The 16,558-nt window shown below is 41.1% G+C and overlaps 1 protein-coding gene across 5 annotated transcripts in view; it reads left to right on the forward strand.

Moving 5' to 3' along the window:
- TPK1 (thiamin pyrophosphokinase 1) overlaps positions 1-16,558 on the forward strand; it is a 519,153-nt gene that overhangs the window by 215,864 nt on the left and 286,731 nt on the right. For all 5 annotated transcript variants that reach the window (XM_075586749.1, XM_075586753.1, XM_075586752.1 and 2 more), the window contains one exon: positions 11,274-11,346. In XM_075586749.1, coding sequence (XP_075442864.1) covers positions 11,274-11,346 — 73 coding nt within the window. The remainder of the gene's footprint in view (positions 1-11,273; positions 11,347-16,558) is intronic.

A 16,558-nucleotide genomic window follows, 5' to 3' on the forward strand; every position in this document is an offset into this window, starting at 1 on the left:
GAAAGTCTTCTGGTAAAAGGAGCAAAAAGAGAGATTGTGATATCTAATACATTTGAGGTAAAATAGGAGGAACAATTACCATTTAAAAAAATGAGGCAATAAAATACCTTGGCATAGTTATAGACCCAGATTTCAGAAAATTATACGCCAATAATATTAAAACAACAATAATTAAAATCATAAAGGAATGGGAAAGTTGGCAGGATCTACTGTACCAGTACATTTGATGGGAAGGTGTCACCTGGTTAAAATGGGGAGTTCTGCTAGGTTACTATACCCTCTACAAATGCTACCTTTATTGATAAAATACAAAGAGGTAATAAAATTGAACAAAGCGATTTAATAGATTTATATGGAAGAAAGGAAAATGCAGAATTGCCATAAAAAAAACTATATCTGGGCTAGAGTCCAAGCGGAGGAGAGTCTGCTGTGCAGTGGTACTGTGAAGGATCGCCCAAGAACTTTTGGACTCCCCTGACTCGGTGACCTGTTTGTGGACAGCCGCCACGTGTTTCCTGTGAAGAGGTTCCATTGGACTTTCTACCACTTCTTTACCCAGGGTGGTCCCACTGCCTACAACTATACTCTGTCTGTCAGTTGTACTGTTTTTAATACTATGTCTATCACTACTACACACCATCCACAAGTGCCTGTATTTACTGCTGCTTTTCCAATAAAATGAAGGAAATATTATAGGACTTGGAGTGATTTGGAAAGGGAGCTGAGTTAATGCTATCTGGGGCAATTCACACATCACGTGACCCTGGCTTCAGAATAGTAGAAAGAGGACCGTGTGCTTTGGGGACACACAAAGAGGAGCTTCTACCCACAGCCTTTATGTTAAAGAAACAAGCAAGCAGCTTACACAGCAAATAAACAGCAGTCTCTCACCACCACAGTACAAGCATACTGCTCCACATTGCTACACAGAGCCACCAGCCTCTATACAGCAAACAACTACAGCTTTATGCAAAGACAAGCAAGCAGCTTTACATTGCTAATAAAGAGCTCAGACTTTCTTCAGCAAAAGCCTTACAAACAGCAAGCAGCTTACACTGCACACAGCCTGCAGCTCACACTCAAGGCTCCAGCACTGCAGTCAAACAGTGCACTTTTCTGTCTTTGAGTCCATCCTCTGCCAGCGAGGAATTACCATCTCACCTAACCCTGCGCACCTTCCCACGGCTAGCGCCACCAAGGGCCACGCCACCGGACACCGCCAGGACACGGGTCAGAGCCACCGGACAGCTACGCTTACCGCTGCAGGACACCTACCGGCACTATCCGAGACAGTCATCTATCGCTGACACAGGTAAACAGAACGCACGCCACATGCACAGGCTTAAGGCCTATACACACATGCAGCACGGCAGAACTCAGATCCTCACCAAAGACCACGCAGGAGTGATCACTCAGACACAGAGACCGCTGCGCAACTGCAACAGGCGCAGGCAGACACAAGGCCTAATCGGATAGTCACATTGACACAAAAGGCCCGCAACAAATATGAGGCTGACATTGAAGCGCACCGCGCCAAGTTAGAAAAGGCCTGGGAAAGAACCGCACTAGAGTTACGCAGTGTTGCTAGCATTGGCGATAATGCACAACAGCTCGGGCAGGCAATTATTCAAATAAAGTCTAACCACTCGTGCTACCAAGGGCTGTCAGAGACATACATCACCTACTTGACCAGAGCCAACACCGGCGAAAGCCTGGAAGAAAGAGACTTACAAAATAACATTGACCTTACACGTGACAGCCACGTGCGGACGCTATCACAGACGCGCAAAGCGTGAGAAAAGAGCTCCTCCTGGAGACCGCATCACAGTGCTCCAGCACATCCAGGCATTCATCAAGCTCAGCAAAATCAGTGCAATCCAACGCGTCCAGCGCAAGCGCTACCAAGGCGCGAGCCACCGCAGAGGCCGCACGTGCAATGGCCGAATATAGTCGGAAAGAGGCAGCCGTGATGGCAGAGAGAGTGCGCATAGAAGAGGAGGAGCAGAACGCCATTGCCGCTGCAGCCACACGAAGAAAAGCCGAATTTGATGTGGAACTAGAGGCCCTATATCAAGAGAGGGAAGCCGCCACCATAACCCAAGCTGAAGTCTTAGAAGCAGCCGCGCAACAGGATGGCGGGGAGCAACCATACAGACGGATAGCCTCAGAGGATCCAGTCCAACGCACTGAGGACTGTGAGGAGCCTCTTCAGCATAAACACCAGCGCACCATCCCAACACGACGGGAGTGACTCCACAGACACCGAAGACTTGCTAGGTCCACGAGGAGAAGACACTGTTCCTTCAATGGTACATGCTGCCTGGGACAGCCACAGCCGCAACAGTGATCCACACGCCAGCGCACACATGGATGCACTACAACAGGCTCGCAATCCAGACACACCCACACGGGAAAACACAGCCCCTCATACTGACCAGCAGTCAACACGCATCCACGCCAAGGAAGAGGCAACTGCATGGACCCTCCCAGCAACTACCTCAGAACGCGACCAACACGCCGATGCCTCAGGCCTGACAGACATGGCCAAGTACATGATCCGGCGTGACATGGTGCAAACAGGACTTACCAATTTTGACGACCGTCCTGAGAACTACCGAATGTGGAAGTTTACGTTCAAGGACGCAATCAAGAGCCTGGGCTTCTCAGCAAGGGAAGAGCTCAGCCTGCTATCCAAATGGCTGCGAAAAGAATCCAAGGAGTACGCGAAGAGACTCGGGACGGCAAACGCGAACCACCCCCAAGTAGGTCTCGACCTAGTATGGGAAAGGCTAGAAGAGTGCTACGGTAGCCCCGAAGCAGTCGAAGATTCGCTCTTCAAGAGAGTAGACAGCTTTCCCAGGATCACCGCTATGGAAGATGGAGAATTCCAGAAGTTAATGGATAAGGAGCTCTTCAAGGACAGATCGGGCAGTTGGGTGACCCCGCTACCATTCCGTTCACCAAAAAGACACCTCCCAAACAACAGAGTACATGCCATCTCTAAGCTCACTTCGCTCCACTGCGACCTACAAAGGAAACCGGAGACCAAACATAACTTTGTGGCCTTCATCCAGAAGACATTACTTAGCGGCCACGCAAAGCCAGCACCCTCACTGAAGGAAGGTGAAGAATGTCGGTACCTTCCATCATCTGTCCACCACCATCAGAAACCCGGTCAGATCTGGGCAATGTTCAGGTCCAATGCTCAGCACCAGGAAGCCTCTCCAAACGACGCCCTACACACTGGGCCAGACTTGTCAGACAGTCTTCCAGAAGTGCTGATTCTCAAGGAGCCAGAAGCCATTACCTTCCGTCAAACACCAGGTGATGGAATGACAGACTATCACGACTGGCAGATCCACAAGGTGATGCCCTCTGTAGAGAAAACTACAGAGATAAAAGGACTGTTCTCTCACAAATCTAAGAAGAAACAGGACCAGAGACTTTTGCAAAAGACATTGTGGTGCATCCAGCTAACCTGGACCGGTGCATCTGCTTGGCATCCTTTGCCAAAGAACCTTTGCCAAGGGACTTTGAAGCCAGTGATACCGGCCGGTATCACATCCTTGTGTGGACACGGCCTTTCGCATTGTTTTGTGAATACGATGTTATCTTTGTCATGCATTACACATATGTTCCACATTTTCCAGTTATATAGTGGTATCTCCATATACCAGACGGGGAGTGTTTATGGAACAAGAATCATATTTCTGTTTGACCCCCCTTCTGCTTTTCAGCTCCTTAAGTTCAGCTGCATGCATTTGTTCCACACACACACCGTGCCTGTGTGATGTATCAATATGTTGCCCTTTCTGCCTCTGAGCATGTAACCAGTGAGTTGCTACAGTAACCTCTGAGATTCTTCTCGGAATGGGCTATTCTGCCCTCCCCCCTGTCTTTGTTCACAGATAGTCTGTCCCAAGACTATTCCTTTTACCCACATTGCTCCTCACTTCCTTTTCCACCCTGGAGACAGTGAGTACAGCACACATCTTTGTTACTCTCCTATGGCAAGGCCATCAATTTCTACCTTTTTCTAACTACAAATCACTACTACACACCATCCACAAGTGCCTGTATTTACTGCTGCTTTTCCAATAAAGTGAAGAACATATTATAGGACTTGGAGTGATTTGGAAAGGGAGCTGAGTTAATGCTATCTGGGGCAATTCACACATCACACGTGACCCTGGCTTCAGAATAATGGGGTTGTCTAATACAGTATCAAAATTCTTACCTATTCAAGGAAACTCAACATTTCTGCCAGGACAAAGTCAGGAGACATTTAAGGATTGGGAAAGAAAATCAAGAAAGATTTATTAACTCCAAGGAGCTACAGCTACAGCGGCCGTTACTCAAACACTTCACGCGTTGTGTACATCGGAATACCGATGTAATGGCGCGGGATTTCTTCCAACCTTACCGCCTTAAGACGCGAGTGCGGCAAGTGCAGAAAATTGCATTTTAGAGTTCTGGTTTTTAAACACCTGAAATTGACGCAGTAGCACAGTACTGTACACATTGCAATTAATTCATTTCATTGCACCCAAAGAAACAGAATCCATGAAATTCAACAAAGCAATCGCGATAAGCGCGGGTTCATGCTGCGTGGAGTACAGCAGAGCACACGAAATCAGCGCCGTGATTTGTTTGAATAACGGCCGCTGCAGCTGTAAAAGATAAGATAAAAATACCAAACACACATCAGTACTCATACAGTATATGCAAGTACAATATTGCAGGAGTTTAGACAACTATAAAAAAGATCTTTTTTAAGGGGGAGCGAGAGAGGAAAGATACTCAATCTCAGATTTATATAATCTATTTAGAAACCAGGACTACGGAAAAATGTTAAAAGTAGTGTGATATAAATGGAAGAAGGACTTTTTTTTTTTTTAAATTGAGCATATTTAAATTTATTTATAAAATGTTTTACCAGGAAGTAATACATAGCGAGTTACCTCTCCTTTTCATGTCCTGGGCATAGTGTTATGGACTCTATATTGATAGGACTAGAAAGGGTGCGTAAATTGATAGTATCAGAAACATGGAGAAAAATGTAATTTAAGATTTCCCATAGAGCGTATTTTCCTTTTGATATAAATCATAAAGGAAAAGGTACATCTGAGAACAAGTGCCCGAAATGTTTAACCCCCAAAGCAAATCTCAAACATTGTATGTGGAAAAGCCCTAAAAATAAGTGACTTCTGGAGCCAGGTAATGAAGTACAATTAAAAAAAAAAAAAAACACACGAATACAGTTAAAGAATCGATATCAGTATTGTTTGCGAACCTAGAAATATGGAAGGTTAATAAAGGGGGAAAGAATCCCCAAATTTGTAGAAATTGTATTACTTTCCACAAGGAAAACGATAATGATTCAGTGGATAAAAGAAGAACCCCCTACGGTAGAAATTAGGATTAATTATCTAATGCATTTAATGGCCCCTCCATTAGATGGAGGTGGAAAGCAATAAAGATCAAAATGCAGAAATGTTTTTCCAAAGGTGGGATCCTTTTATTGAAATGTTGCCAGAAAGAGACAAATAGACCATGAGCTAGGCATTCGAACATATAACCTGGTGTTTAGAAAGACAGTTGAGAGGTGAATATGTAGAAAACAGAAATGGATACTAAGCAATGGTATGATAAGGGAACATAGGACAGAAATATGAGAAAACTCCATCGTTATTATAATTTTGTCATCTATAATTGAGTTTTTAGGTGTTAATTTAATGTACGTATCAAGTTATGTGAATGTCTTTATGTGATTTTATAATTTAAGTAGGAGATATGATGCTGACATTTTTGGAGTTATCAAATGTGTATATGGTTTTTATTTATGACATGAAAAACAAATACACAATCTACAGTACAGTAAAAAGAAAATAAATTCATTGTGGTGTATATAAAATCAAATCATATTTAAGATGGTGTATAAAATTGTGTTTCTGAAACATAATCCTATGTGTTGGATGTGTAATTAACTCCGTGAGTTTATTTATAAACCCAACACTGTGGATGGCTTCATTTGAGTTTGCTGTACTGTATATCCAATAAACGCTGTGATCTCTTAATTATACCATAACAATAAGATACACTTACAGCAGTGTTCAGTGGACTCAGTAATCAGAACACTTGACTCATCTAAGAATTCAATGTAATTGAAAGACACGTGACCTGTAATTGAAAATGAAAATGAAAAGTTTACACGGTTCAGTTGGATCATTTGTTCATAATTTATCTCCTGTATGTTTCAGCCTGAAGTCCCTTCGTCAGGTGAAAAAAGCAACTGTTATATAGACACAACCAGATACAGATATATTTCTAAAAGAATGTCATTGACTTTTTCTACCAAAAAGCTCTTGTCCGGACATCGCTAAAAGTCCATTATGGTGACGTCACCAACTTTTTACATGTATATCCACTAAGGATCGGCACTTTCACTGGTGTTTTGGAAACGGGTTTGAAATAAAAATGTTGTGTTCTGGTTATAAAATATTTCCGTGTTTTCAGTTTGGATTTGGTTTTGTAAAAATGTGATTTGTGTGGCTTTGGTTTTGGATTTGTGTCAATTTATGGCAGTAACTAAAAATAGACATAAGCATGAACGGAAAAAGAATCCCTATCAATGCACTCACCTACAGTATGCTAAATATCAAAAATAATAACATTTTACTGACAAATAGAAAACAATAACTAACTAAAACCTAAATGGTAGCGCTACATAGTGTCATACAGCTAAATGTAGAGAGATAGTGGCATGAATGCTCAGGTTATACTCCAAATGTGATAATACACATGTTTGATATGAGATATCATATATAGTGCCGTATAGGGCACTGGTGGGTGTGTCAAGGAACTAGCCAAACTGTGAAATAAACGTATCTAATCAGATATATAAAGGCATTTCTTATAACGTATAAGTATACATATACCACTATTGAAGTATTGTCTTAATTAGAACACAGGTGACCGCAAAGGTCTGCCTTTATTTCTGATTAGATACTTTTATTTCACTGTTTGGCTAGCTCCTTGACACACCCACCAGTGCCCTATTCGGCACTATATATGATATCTCGTATCAACCTTGTGTATTATCACATTAGGAGTATAACCTGAGCATTCATGCACGATCTCTCTACATTTAGCTGTATTGACTATTTGTCAATAACATTTTTATTATTTTTGATACTTAATATAGGTGAGTGCATCGATATGGATTCTTTTTCTGTTCATGCTTATGTCCACTCCCAATCCCTGATAGCACCACTTTAGTTTCCAATACATGGGCGAGTAGCTGCAGGGCCTCTCCAACCTCTTTCCCTGCCACCCTCCAAAATCAGTAACTGAAAATAAGCAGGAAAATGGTAAATTAACAGAAAGCATGAAAAATGGTAAAGCAAGTAACACTCACTAGTATTCTAGCAGAGAGTAGAAAGTGTTCAGATGGTTCTATCTGTATGTCAACCACTTTACCCAACACCGGTGTAATGTAACTACGTGAAATTATTGGCTAGTATATACTTATTTTTAAAAGGGCTGGCCTTAGGGTAAGGCCGCACTCTTCAGAGGCCCTGTGGTCCCTTCTCTCCCTCCTGTCGGCACCGATATCCAAGTTCCACCTGACAGTTGGGGGGAGTTTTAGGAGTGAGTGCGGGGCCCCCCCTCCTTCAGCTTTCCCCTTTGAACGGGGGGAAGTTGGATCTCGGCACCAACGGGAGGAGGGATAAGAGGGAGAGGAGGAAGCGCGTGGTGCCCCCTTTAGTCGGGTGGAAGTTTGATCCCTGACGCCGAAAGTAGGAGGGAGAGGTGGAAGTGTGGAGCCTGCGGACTGGCAGAGAGGTGTTTCTGTGTGTCTCTGTGTCTGTGGTCGTTTGTGAGAGGGGTCTTACCTTTTCCGGACTGGGCCGCCTCCTGTAGCATCGCGTTGCCATGGTGACCTACGTCAAATTACGCTGTGACATCATATGATGATACATTGCCATGGCAACGTGACATCACATGCTGCTGTGATGTCATGACGCAATGACGCTGCCGGGGGAGGGCCGCTATTCAAGGTAAGTACCCTTAACTTTTTTACTAGGGGTGCTCCACGACCAGCGTGCTGCTTTGGGCCCCGCAAAGCCTAAGGCCGACCATGAATAATATTATTAATAGTAGTAATACAATCTGATTTGTATCTCTGTCCTTTTCACTCTGTTTGCTTTTTACTTTGTTTCTTGCTAACACTTTTAGTGTGCTTGCTTTTGCTTTCTGTCTCTTTGCTTCTGGATCACAATTTCCTATGCATTCTTTCTGTGTCTCTGTGTTTCTTACTGCCCTTTCCTTTGCTTGCTTTGTCTCTATTTTTTTTTTTTTGTCTAACTTAAGTGTTACAACCTGCAGCCTATTCCCACTCCCGCACCATTCCCTGGCAGAAGCAAAATGGTGGCAAGCGAAGGATACGCATGCATATGGAGCGAAAAATATATGTGAGAATAGATCTGAGAGAAAAATAGAAATTACATTTTCTTTTGGTTTCCCTATGGATTAGTTATGTAGTTGCGGGTATGTGGTCAGGGACCATTTGAAAAGCAAGTATTGTGTTTTGAGGAATACGAATAATTACCTTGTTTACGGGGTTCCGTAGTTTTGCCTTATGTTGTCATTAACTATTGCGCGTATGCCCATTGTTTGAACTTTATTTACCTTATATTGTACTTTTGTAAAGCAATGTTTACAATATTCATGCTATATAAATAAAATTATACAAAACCTACATTTTCTGGAAATTCAATAAATACAATTTGTCAATGTATCTCTCTGCATAATCTAAGCGATCTGTATAAATAAATATACAACTCTTGTGGTGAATGTACCACTTTCTGCACTCCGAGCAATTGTCTCTCTCTCTATTCATGCAGCTGTCATTCCCTGTAGACATTCAGCACTCTATGCAGCTTCTCTGTGCACATACAGCAGCAGCACTCTCTGCAGTCACCCTGCATGCACAGGGCCACGAATCTCAACGTGCCACTGAACTCTAGGAAGCATAGAACTCTGCAAGCCATGAGTTGTGAGAGTGGAGGAGAATGCGACCCTGGCTAGAAACATCAGCAAGTCATCCAGGGAGGCAAAGCAGTCGGACGAGAATTGGAGACCGGATGGGGAAAACACAACCAACTGAGGCCCAGACATGTTGACGCAGAGAGACAGTCTGGGCTTTGTGTGGTTCTTTATGCATGAGTGCAGGCAGGTAGCACTGAATCTATTCTGGATTTACAACAGAAATAGGATTGGTGGTCAGGGTGGCATGCACGTGCTGGCTGCCCCCATTGGGCAGTGACTTTGCATGCACAAATTACCTAGTACTGGTGCGTGCATTCTTACAGAAGAGGCGGGACAGAGTCCGATAGATTATTGTGAGGGGTCACATTTCTCAGGAAACTGAAAAATGTCCTGGAAAGTGAAAATACTGATCCCATTACCCTGTACATCTGGATATTACTTTGCGACGCTCCAGTGGTTAAACCTGCAACCAAACTGGATTTTTTCTCTTCCAACAAGAAAAAGATAAATTCCACATTAAGCAGCGGATGCCATCAACCCCAGTTTAAAATGTGAAATCTTGTGATCGGTATATTTATTGTGCAAATTACAAAAATATACAGTAAGTTATTTATGAAAAATCTTGTAATGAACAAAATATATAAAATTTTTACCCTCTGATAGCCAAAAGCTTACATTTTTATTTGTTTTTATTTACTTATATAATGTATTACCAGGAAGTAATACATTGAACGTTAACTCTCATTTTCAAGAATGTTCTGGGCCCAGAGTTATGATAATGCATGGTTGCATTAAATGAACAGTGGTAATACATTCAATTTACAAACATTTCATGGGCAGTTACAGATAATATATGATTATGGGCCTATGTAACATTTACAGACAAGGTTAAAATGATGTTAGAAGAGGTTGGATAGGCCTGCAATGTGTTGTTTTAGAAGACTTTACCCAACCCAGTAACCGAACCGCGAACGTTAGTAAACAGTTGACACCATTTGGCAGCTGCCAAAGGCTACCCCCCTTTGGGGCGACACAGATATAGACTGAAGGGGTTCTGTGAATTCAGCTGGGCGTTAAAATTCCTTAGTCCAGAGTCATAAATACTGCAGAGCATGTGGCTGACAAAACACATAGCAGCAAGCAATTCCATACATTAACCCTTAGCATGCTGGTTCTGTGCAGAGGGGAACAGCTCTTGGGGAACTCTTTCAGATGTCTGCCGTTATGACAATGCAAATGTTATCCTGTTAAAGTTTATCAACATTTTGATTTGAAGCTTATGTTTGGATTGTGTACTTTTAGGTGTGTTCTCTGTGGCTGCTTCAGTATTTGATTTTTCTTATTGTTACAACTGTATATTTGTTATCATTTCTTGATTACTTATGTATTAAATGATACCTTTTTTATTTGGAATAGCAAATTATATTTTAGGGCAATCTTTTGAAAGTTCTACTCTCTTCCTCGGATCAAGCAATACTAATTTACAGAAGACTCCATGAGTTTAGCACTGATATAAAATCACATTTTTTTTCAAGTATGTTTCATAAAATAAAATGACTAATTTCAGATGACCTGTTGTAACATAAATATATATATACCTTCACATAATGCGTTGCCTAGCTGACTAATGAGCAATATAAAGATTATGTTCCCTCTACCAAATTTTAGATTGTAGGGTTTACAGGTATTTGATGCTTAAACTTAAAAACAATTATCATGCTTACTGTCTAAAGTTTAATAAAAACATTGACAAGTTTTAATGTTTGTAAATTATCACTACCATGAGTTAACTAACCGTGTTGAGAGGGAGTGCATATTTTATACCCAGATACTGTATGCTACTTTGCTTTTTTGTGTTTATAAAGTGCAATGCCACATACGGCGGCTTGTTGGAGGTAAAGACAGAATAAGTAATCACGGGTTTGAAATTACGTCAATTGCTTTACAAAAACAGGCCATTTATTTTCATGCATTCACTTCAGTGAACCATGGCCGTTTGCCATTTTGAAAATTACCTTAGTACATACACCCTATGGTCATAACATTCCATGTGCAGAAGGTTGTACCGACATTCTGTAACTCGAAACTGAAGAGTCACCGGTTCGGAAACCAGAAATTGCACCATACAACATAAATGTCATGATACACCTTTTTTTTTTTATTTTGTAGAAACAACTATATTAATATATATATAAATATCACTTTATTTTTTATTTTTTTAGGTTTCTGCCTGATTACATCAGTGGAGATTTTGATTCCATAATGCCAGAGGTCAAGGCATTTTACAAGGATAAGGTACTGTCTTTTTTCAGTTTATTTCAGTCTTTCAACATTAACTACAGTATAGGATACAAAAAGTAGAACTTGCACTCACCCTTTCCTGATAAGTATTTGTGGTGCTCCAGTACCTCTACCACCAGGTACAATGAACATATACAAAATATATAAGCTTAATACTCAAAAACAAATAGACTATACCGTTCGGTGGCTAAATAAATGTTTTTTTTGTGCGAGCTTTCAAGATACACTGATCTCTTCTTCCGACGGTGTTACAATAGATAATACAAGAGAGGTTATTACTTATAAACAGTGAATCTTGGAATTTATCTGTGACTGAAGCCTATCCCCCCATCCTGTGCAGTATGCGATTTATGACTGGGGTGTTAAATGGTCCGTGTGTGTGTGTGTGTGTGTGTGTGTGTGTGTGTGTCTGTGTGTGTGTGTGTGTGTGCGCGTGCGTGCGCGTGTGTAAATCTTAATTTATAAAGCATCCACAGTGTATACAGCGCTTTACAAAAGGTGTGTGTGGAGGGGGAGTGTATAACAATGGTGTGGGTAGGTTTTGAAATGTAAAGTAGGAGGGTGTTGCATTTCTGTGCATGTGTGTGGCTACTATGTAGTCCCTATTGGTATAAAGGGATAGAATATATATATTTTGTAATATATATATATAAAGTATATTACAAAAGATAGTACATTTACAAAAATTATATTTAATCAAACAATGTGAAAAATAAAGTAAATAATCACAGAGTATGAGCAAAGGGAGATAAAGGGAGCACAGCAAATTTAGAGAACTGGAGGCAGGATCATGAAAAATGTAAATCACATTTATTAAGGCATGTTGCCAAAGGAAGAAAAATACAGAAGCATCCATTATTCAATAATCACAGAGTATAATGGCAAGTAAAAAGTATATTAGAGGTACATATTTACCATATGGATTTCAAAGCAACACTAGCGTTTCAGGGCTTCCTTGCCCTTTCCTCAGCCTTAACGAAATATAGCGATGCCCTGCCTGTAATCAGTGTAATAACCGCCTTGATTCTCAACCAGTGACGAAAACGTCATATACAGTTGCAATCAACCTGTTTCCCTCCAATGCAGGTTTACTTCTGGTATTTGAAACATATCTTGCTTTGCATATACTAAATATTATTATTTCTAGTTGAACAAGATGTAGAAGTAGGGAGTTGTAATATGATAGCCTTTGACCGATTTAGATGGACAGTAATGCTGAATTGGGAATAAGAGAGTTGCAACTGTGTGAGGCTAACAACAACAGAAAAATGTTCTACATTTCCCAATATATCATTCATAATAAATGAATGTGAGCATGAAACTGATTGAGCTGTCACAAGGTATATTGAAAATGTTGTGTTAAATACTGTTGTACTGCATAACAGAATTTACAGCCATCATATCCACAATCCTATGCATTGCTATGTTAGACTAGGATTGTGGTCTATTAGACATTGCTTCTATTAAGCTTGAGGAGATAGCAAGGAAGTCCTGAAACGCTAGTGTTTCTTTGAAAACCACGTGGTAAATATATACCTCTAATATACTTTTTACTTGCCATTATACTCTGTGATTACAGTATTTACTTTATTTTTCACATTGTTTGGTTAAATAGAATTTTTCTAATTTAATATTGTCATTTCTGATTTAATTATTGACTGGAGGAACATTTTACTAAATACACATTACGTTACATCAACAGCAGTATCAAGTACTATACTTCAAAGATAATTTTAGGTGGATTTTTAACTAGTATGCTATACCGCAATCAATTTCCATGTACAGTTTCTGTATAGTACCACCCTTCAGACAACACATTCACTTCTAATCTTAACAATGAGGAACATACAACATCAACACAAATATTTTGCTGGGAAGCAAATTATAAAAGGCAATCCATTTTAGCAATGTATATTGCTTAGCAGCAATGTGTGTGTGTGTGTGTGTGTGTGTGTGTGTATGTATATATATATATATATATATATATATATATATATATATATATATATATATATATACATATACATACATACAAACACACACACACACATTGCTGCTAAGCAATATACATTGCTAAAATGGATTGCCTTTTTTAATTTGCTTCCCAGCAAAATATTGTGTAAATACACACACACACACACACACACACACACACACACACACACACACACACACACACACACACACACACACACACACACACACACACACACACACACACACACACACACACAGTGATGTGAAAAAGAAAGTACACCCTCTTTGAATTCTATGGTTTTACATATCAGGACATAATAACAATCACCTGTTCCTTAGCAGGTCTTAAAATTAGGTAAATACACCCTCAGATGAACAACAACACATGACATATTACACTGTGTCATGATTTATTTAACAAAAATAAAGCCAAAATGGAAAAGCTATGTGTGAAAAACTAAGTACAACCTTACTGCTTCCATAGGAATGAAGATGCTAAGTAGCAGACAGGTGCTGCTAATCAAATGCCCTTGATTAATTGATCATCAGCAAGTGTGACCACCTCTATTAAAGCCAAAGTTTTAGCAGTTTGCTGGTCTGGAGCATTCAGGTGTGTGTTAACACAATGCCAAGGAGGAAATACATCAGCAATGATCTTAGAGAAGCAATTGTTGCTGCCCTTCAATCTGGGAAGGGTTATAAGGCCATTTCCAAACAATTTAAAGTCCAGCATTCTACAGTGAGAAAGATTATTCAAAGAGTGGAAAACATTCAAGACAGTTGCCAATCTTCCCAGGAGTGGACGTCCCAGCAAATTCACCCCAAGGTCAGACCGTGCAATGCTCAGAGAAATTGCAAAAAAAACAAGAGTTACATCTCAGACTCTACAGGCCTCAGTTAGCATCTTAAATGTTAAAGTTCATGACAGTACAATTAGAAAAAGACTGAACAAGTATGGTTTGTTTGGAAGGGTTGCCAGGAGAAAGCCTCTTCTCTCTAAAAAGAACATGGCAACACGGCTTAGGTTTGCAAAGTTGCATCTGAACAAACCACAAGACTTCTGGAACAATGTCCTTTGGACAGACGAGACCAAAGTGGAGATGTTTGGCCATAATGCACAGCGCCACGTTTGGCGAAAACCAAACACAGCACGGTGGTGGAGGGGTGATGATTTGGGATTGTTTTGCAGCCACAGGACCTGGGAACCTTGCAGTGATTGAGTCGACCATAAACTCCTCTGTATACCAAAATATTCTAGAGTCAAATGTGAGGCCATCTGTCCGACAGCTAAAGCTGAAATTGGGTCATGCAACAGGACAATGATCCCAAGCACACCAGCAAATCTACAACAGAATGGCTGAAAAAGAAAAGAATCAAGGTGTTGCCATGGCCAAGTCAAAGTCCAGACCTTCACCTGATTGAAATGCTGTGGCTGGACCTTAAGAGAGCAGTGCATAATAAATAAATGCCCACAAACCTCAATGAACTGAAGCAACGTTGTAAAGAAGAGTGGGCCAAAATTCCTCCACAACGATGTGAGAGACTGATAAAGTCATACAGAAAACGATTACTTCAAGTTATTGCTGCTAAAGGTGGTTCTACAAGCTATTGAATCATAAGCTATTCTTAGTTTTTCACACATGGCTTCTCCATTTTGGCTTTATTTTTATTAAATAAATCATGACACGGTGTAATATGTCATGTGTTGTTGTTCATCTGAGGTTGTATTTACCTAATTTTAAGACCTGCTAAGGAACCTGCTATGATATGTAAAACCATAGAATTCAAAGAGGGTGTACTTTCTTTTTCACACACACACACATATATATATATATATATATATATATATAAACAGCGCTTGCCCGGGCCAATCTCATATTGCCCCCCCTATGTGGACACTGACCCGAGTTACATGAAGTGTAGTGTGGTGCACCTGCTGGCTTACAGAATCCCTTAGTCTCCCGCGATGGTATGGGGAATGGCATCAGGACTGGCTTATGAGGTAATGCTGAGTTATACTCATTCATGGTACAGCGCCTCCATCTCTTCCAGACCCCCAGCGTAGTACGGAAGAGTCTCTGAAAGAGAACCTCTAGGTGCACCTTCTTCCCAAGTGACTCCACAATCAGGACAGAAGTGATCTTTTTCTTTGACATCCTTTATTGTCACCATACATGGACAGCCGCCCATCATAGCGACCGGTCTTCTAGCCGCTCATCTCAGGTTGCCAACCCAAAGGAAGTCCCTGGACACCACTCCTAGTCAGGGCCCTAGAAGCTGTCCTTGCTCTTCCCTTACTCCCTGATGGAGTAAGAGGAATAGTCTGCCCACACCTCTCCCCTAAGGGAGGGCCACAAAAGCTGCCAAAGCCTTGACAGTGTGCTGGGTCAGACCAGTCTCACTCAGGTGGGTGAGACAACTAACTAAATATAGGATGTGCTGCATATTAAATAGATTCAGTGGGCACCACCCCTATGTCACTGTATGTGGACACAGAGCCTGATGTCACTTCCTTCACTAGATATTACACAGCACAGGAGGGTGAGGGTAAACCCCATGATTACTCCTGGCAAACCTGCCCTTAATAGAGATTATTGCACAGGAGGAGAAAGGCATGTAACCCCAAAACTACACAGGGCTACAATCTCCCTTTGGTGGATCCAATGGTCCCCACTTGGTTCTAAATTTGCTGGGCCTTCCTTCAAATGAACAACCTGCAAAACATAGTAATACAAAATACAGATACATTACTACATCACAAGTGCATTACTGTAATACAGAACATCCTCCAATGCAACCCTACCATCTCTAGGACTACTCCCTAGGAGAATCCCCTTTAGTAATAGTGCCTGGGATCAGGTTTCTTCACTTCTCTCCTGTTGTGATCTAAAATAGTAATAAAATACGATCTGGGCGGCCCACTCTCTGGTCGGTACTCTAGCTTGTGCATATAAGTGTTCCGGCCTACACTCCAAATCCGCATCAGATAACACACCCTCTCCTCTGTGCGGTAATCAGAGCGACTAGACTTTGATTTAAAATAATCCTCCACCGCTTCCCTTAGCGAGGTATCCCGATTGTCCTCAATTTCCTGCATTATGGGTTCAGGAATATACGGGTACTCAAATCCGTGAGATTGCTTGTATCTAGCCACTATGGCTCTCTCAGCCCTGCTTATTCTCACCAACTTTTTGTTCCCTGCTTTACCTGGCAGTACCCAGGACAATGG

Source organism: Ascaphus truei, chromosome 2, assembly GCF_040206685.1.
Source record: "Ascaphus truei isolate aAscTru1 chromosome 2, aAscTru1.hap1, whole genome shotgun sequence".
NCBI lineage: Eukaryota > Metazoa > Chordata > Amphibia > Anura > Ascaphidae > Ascaphus > Ascaphus truei.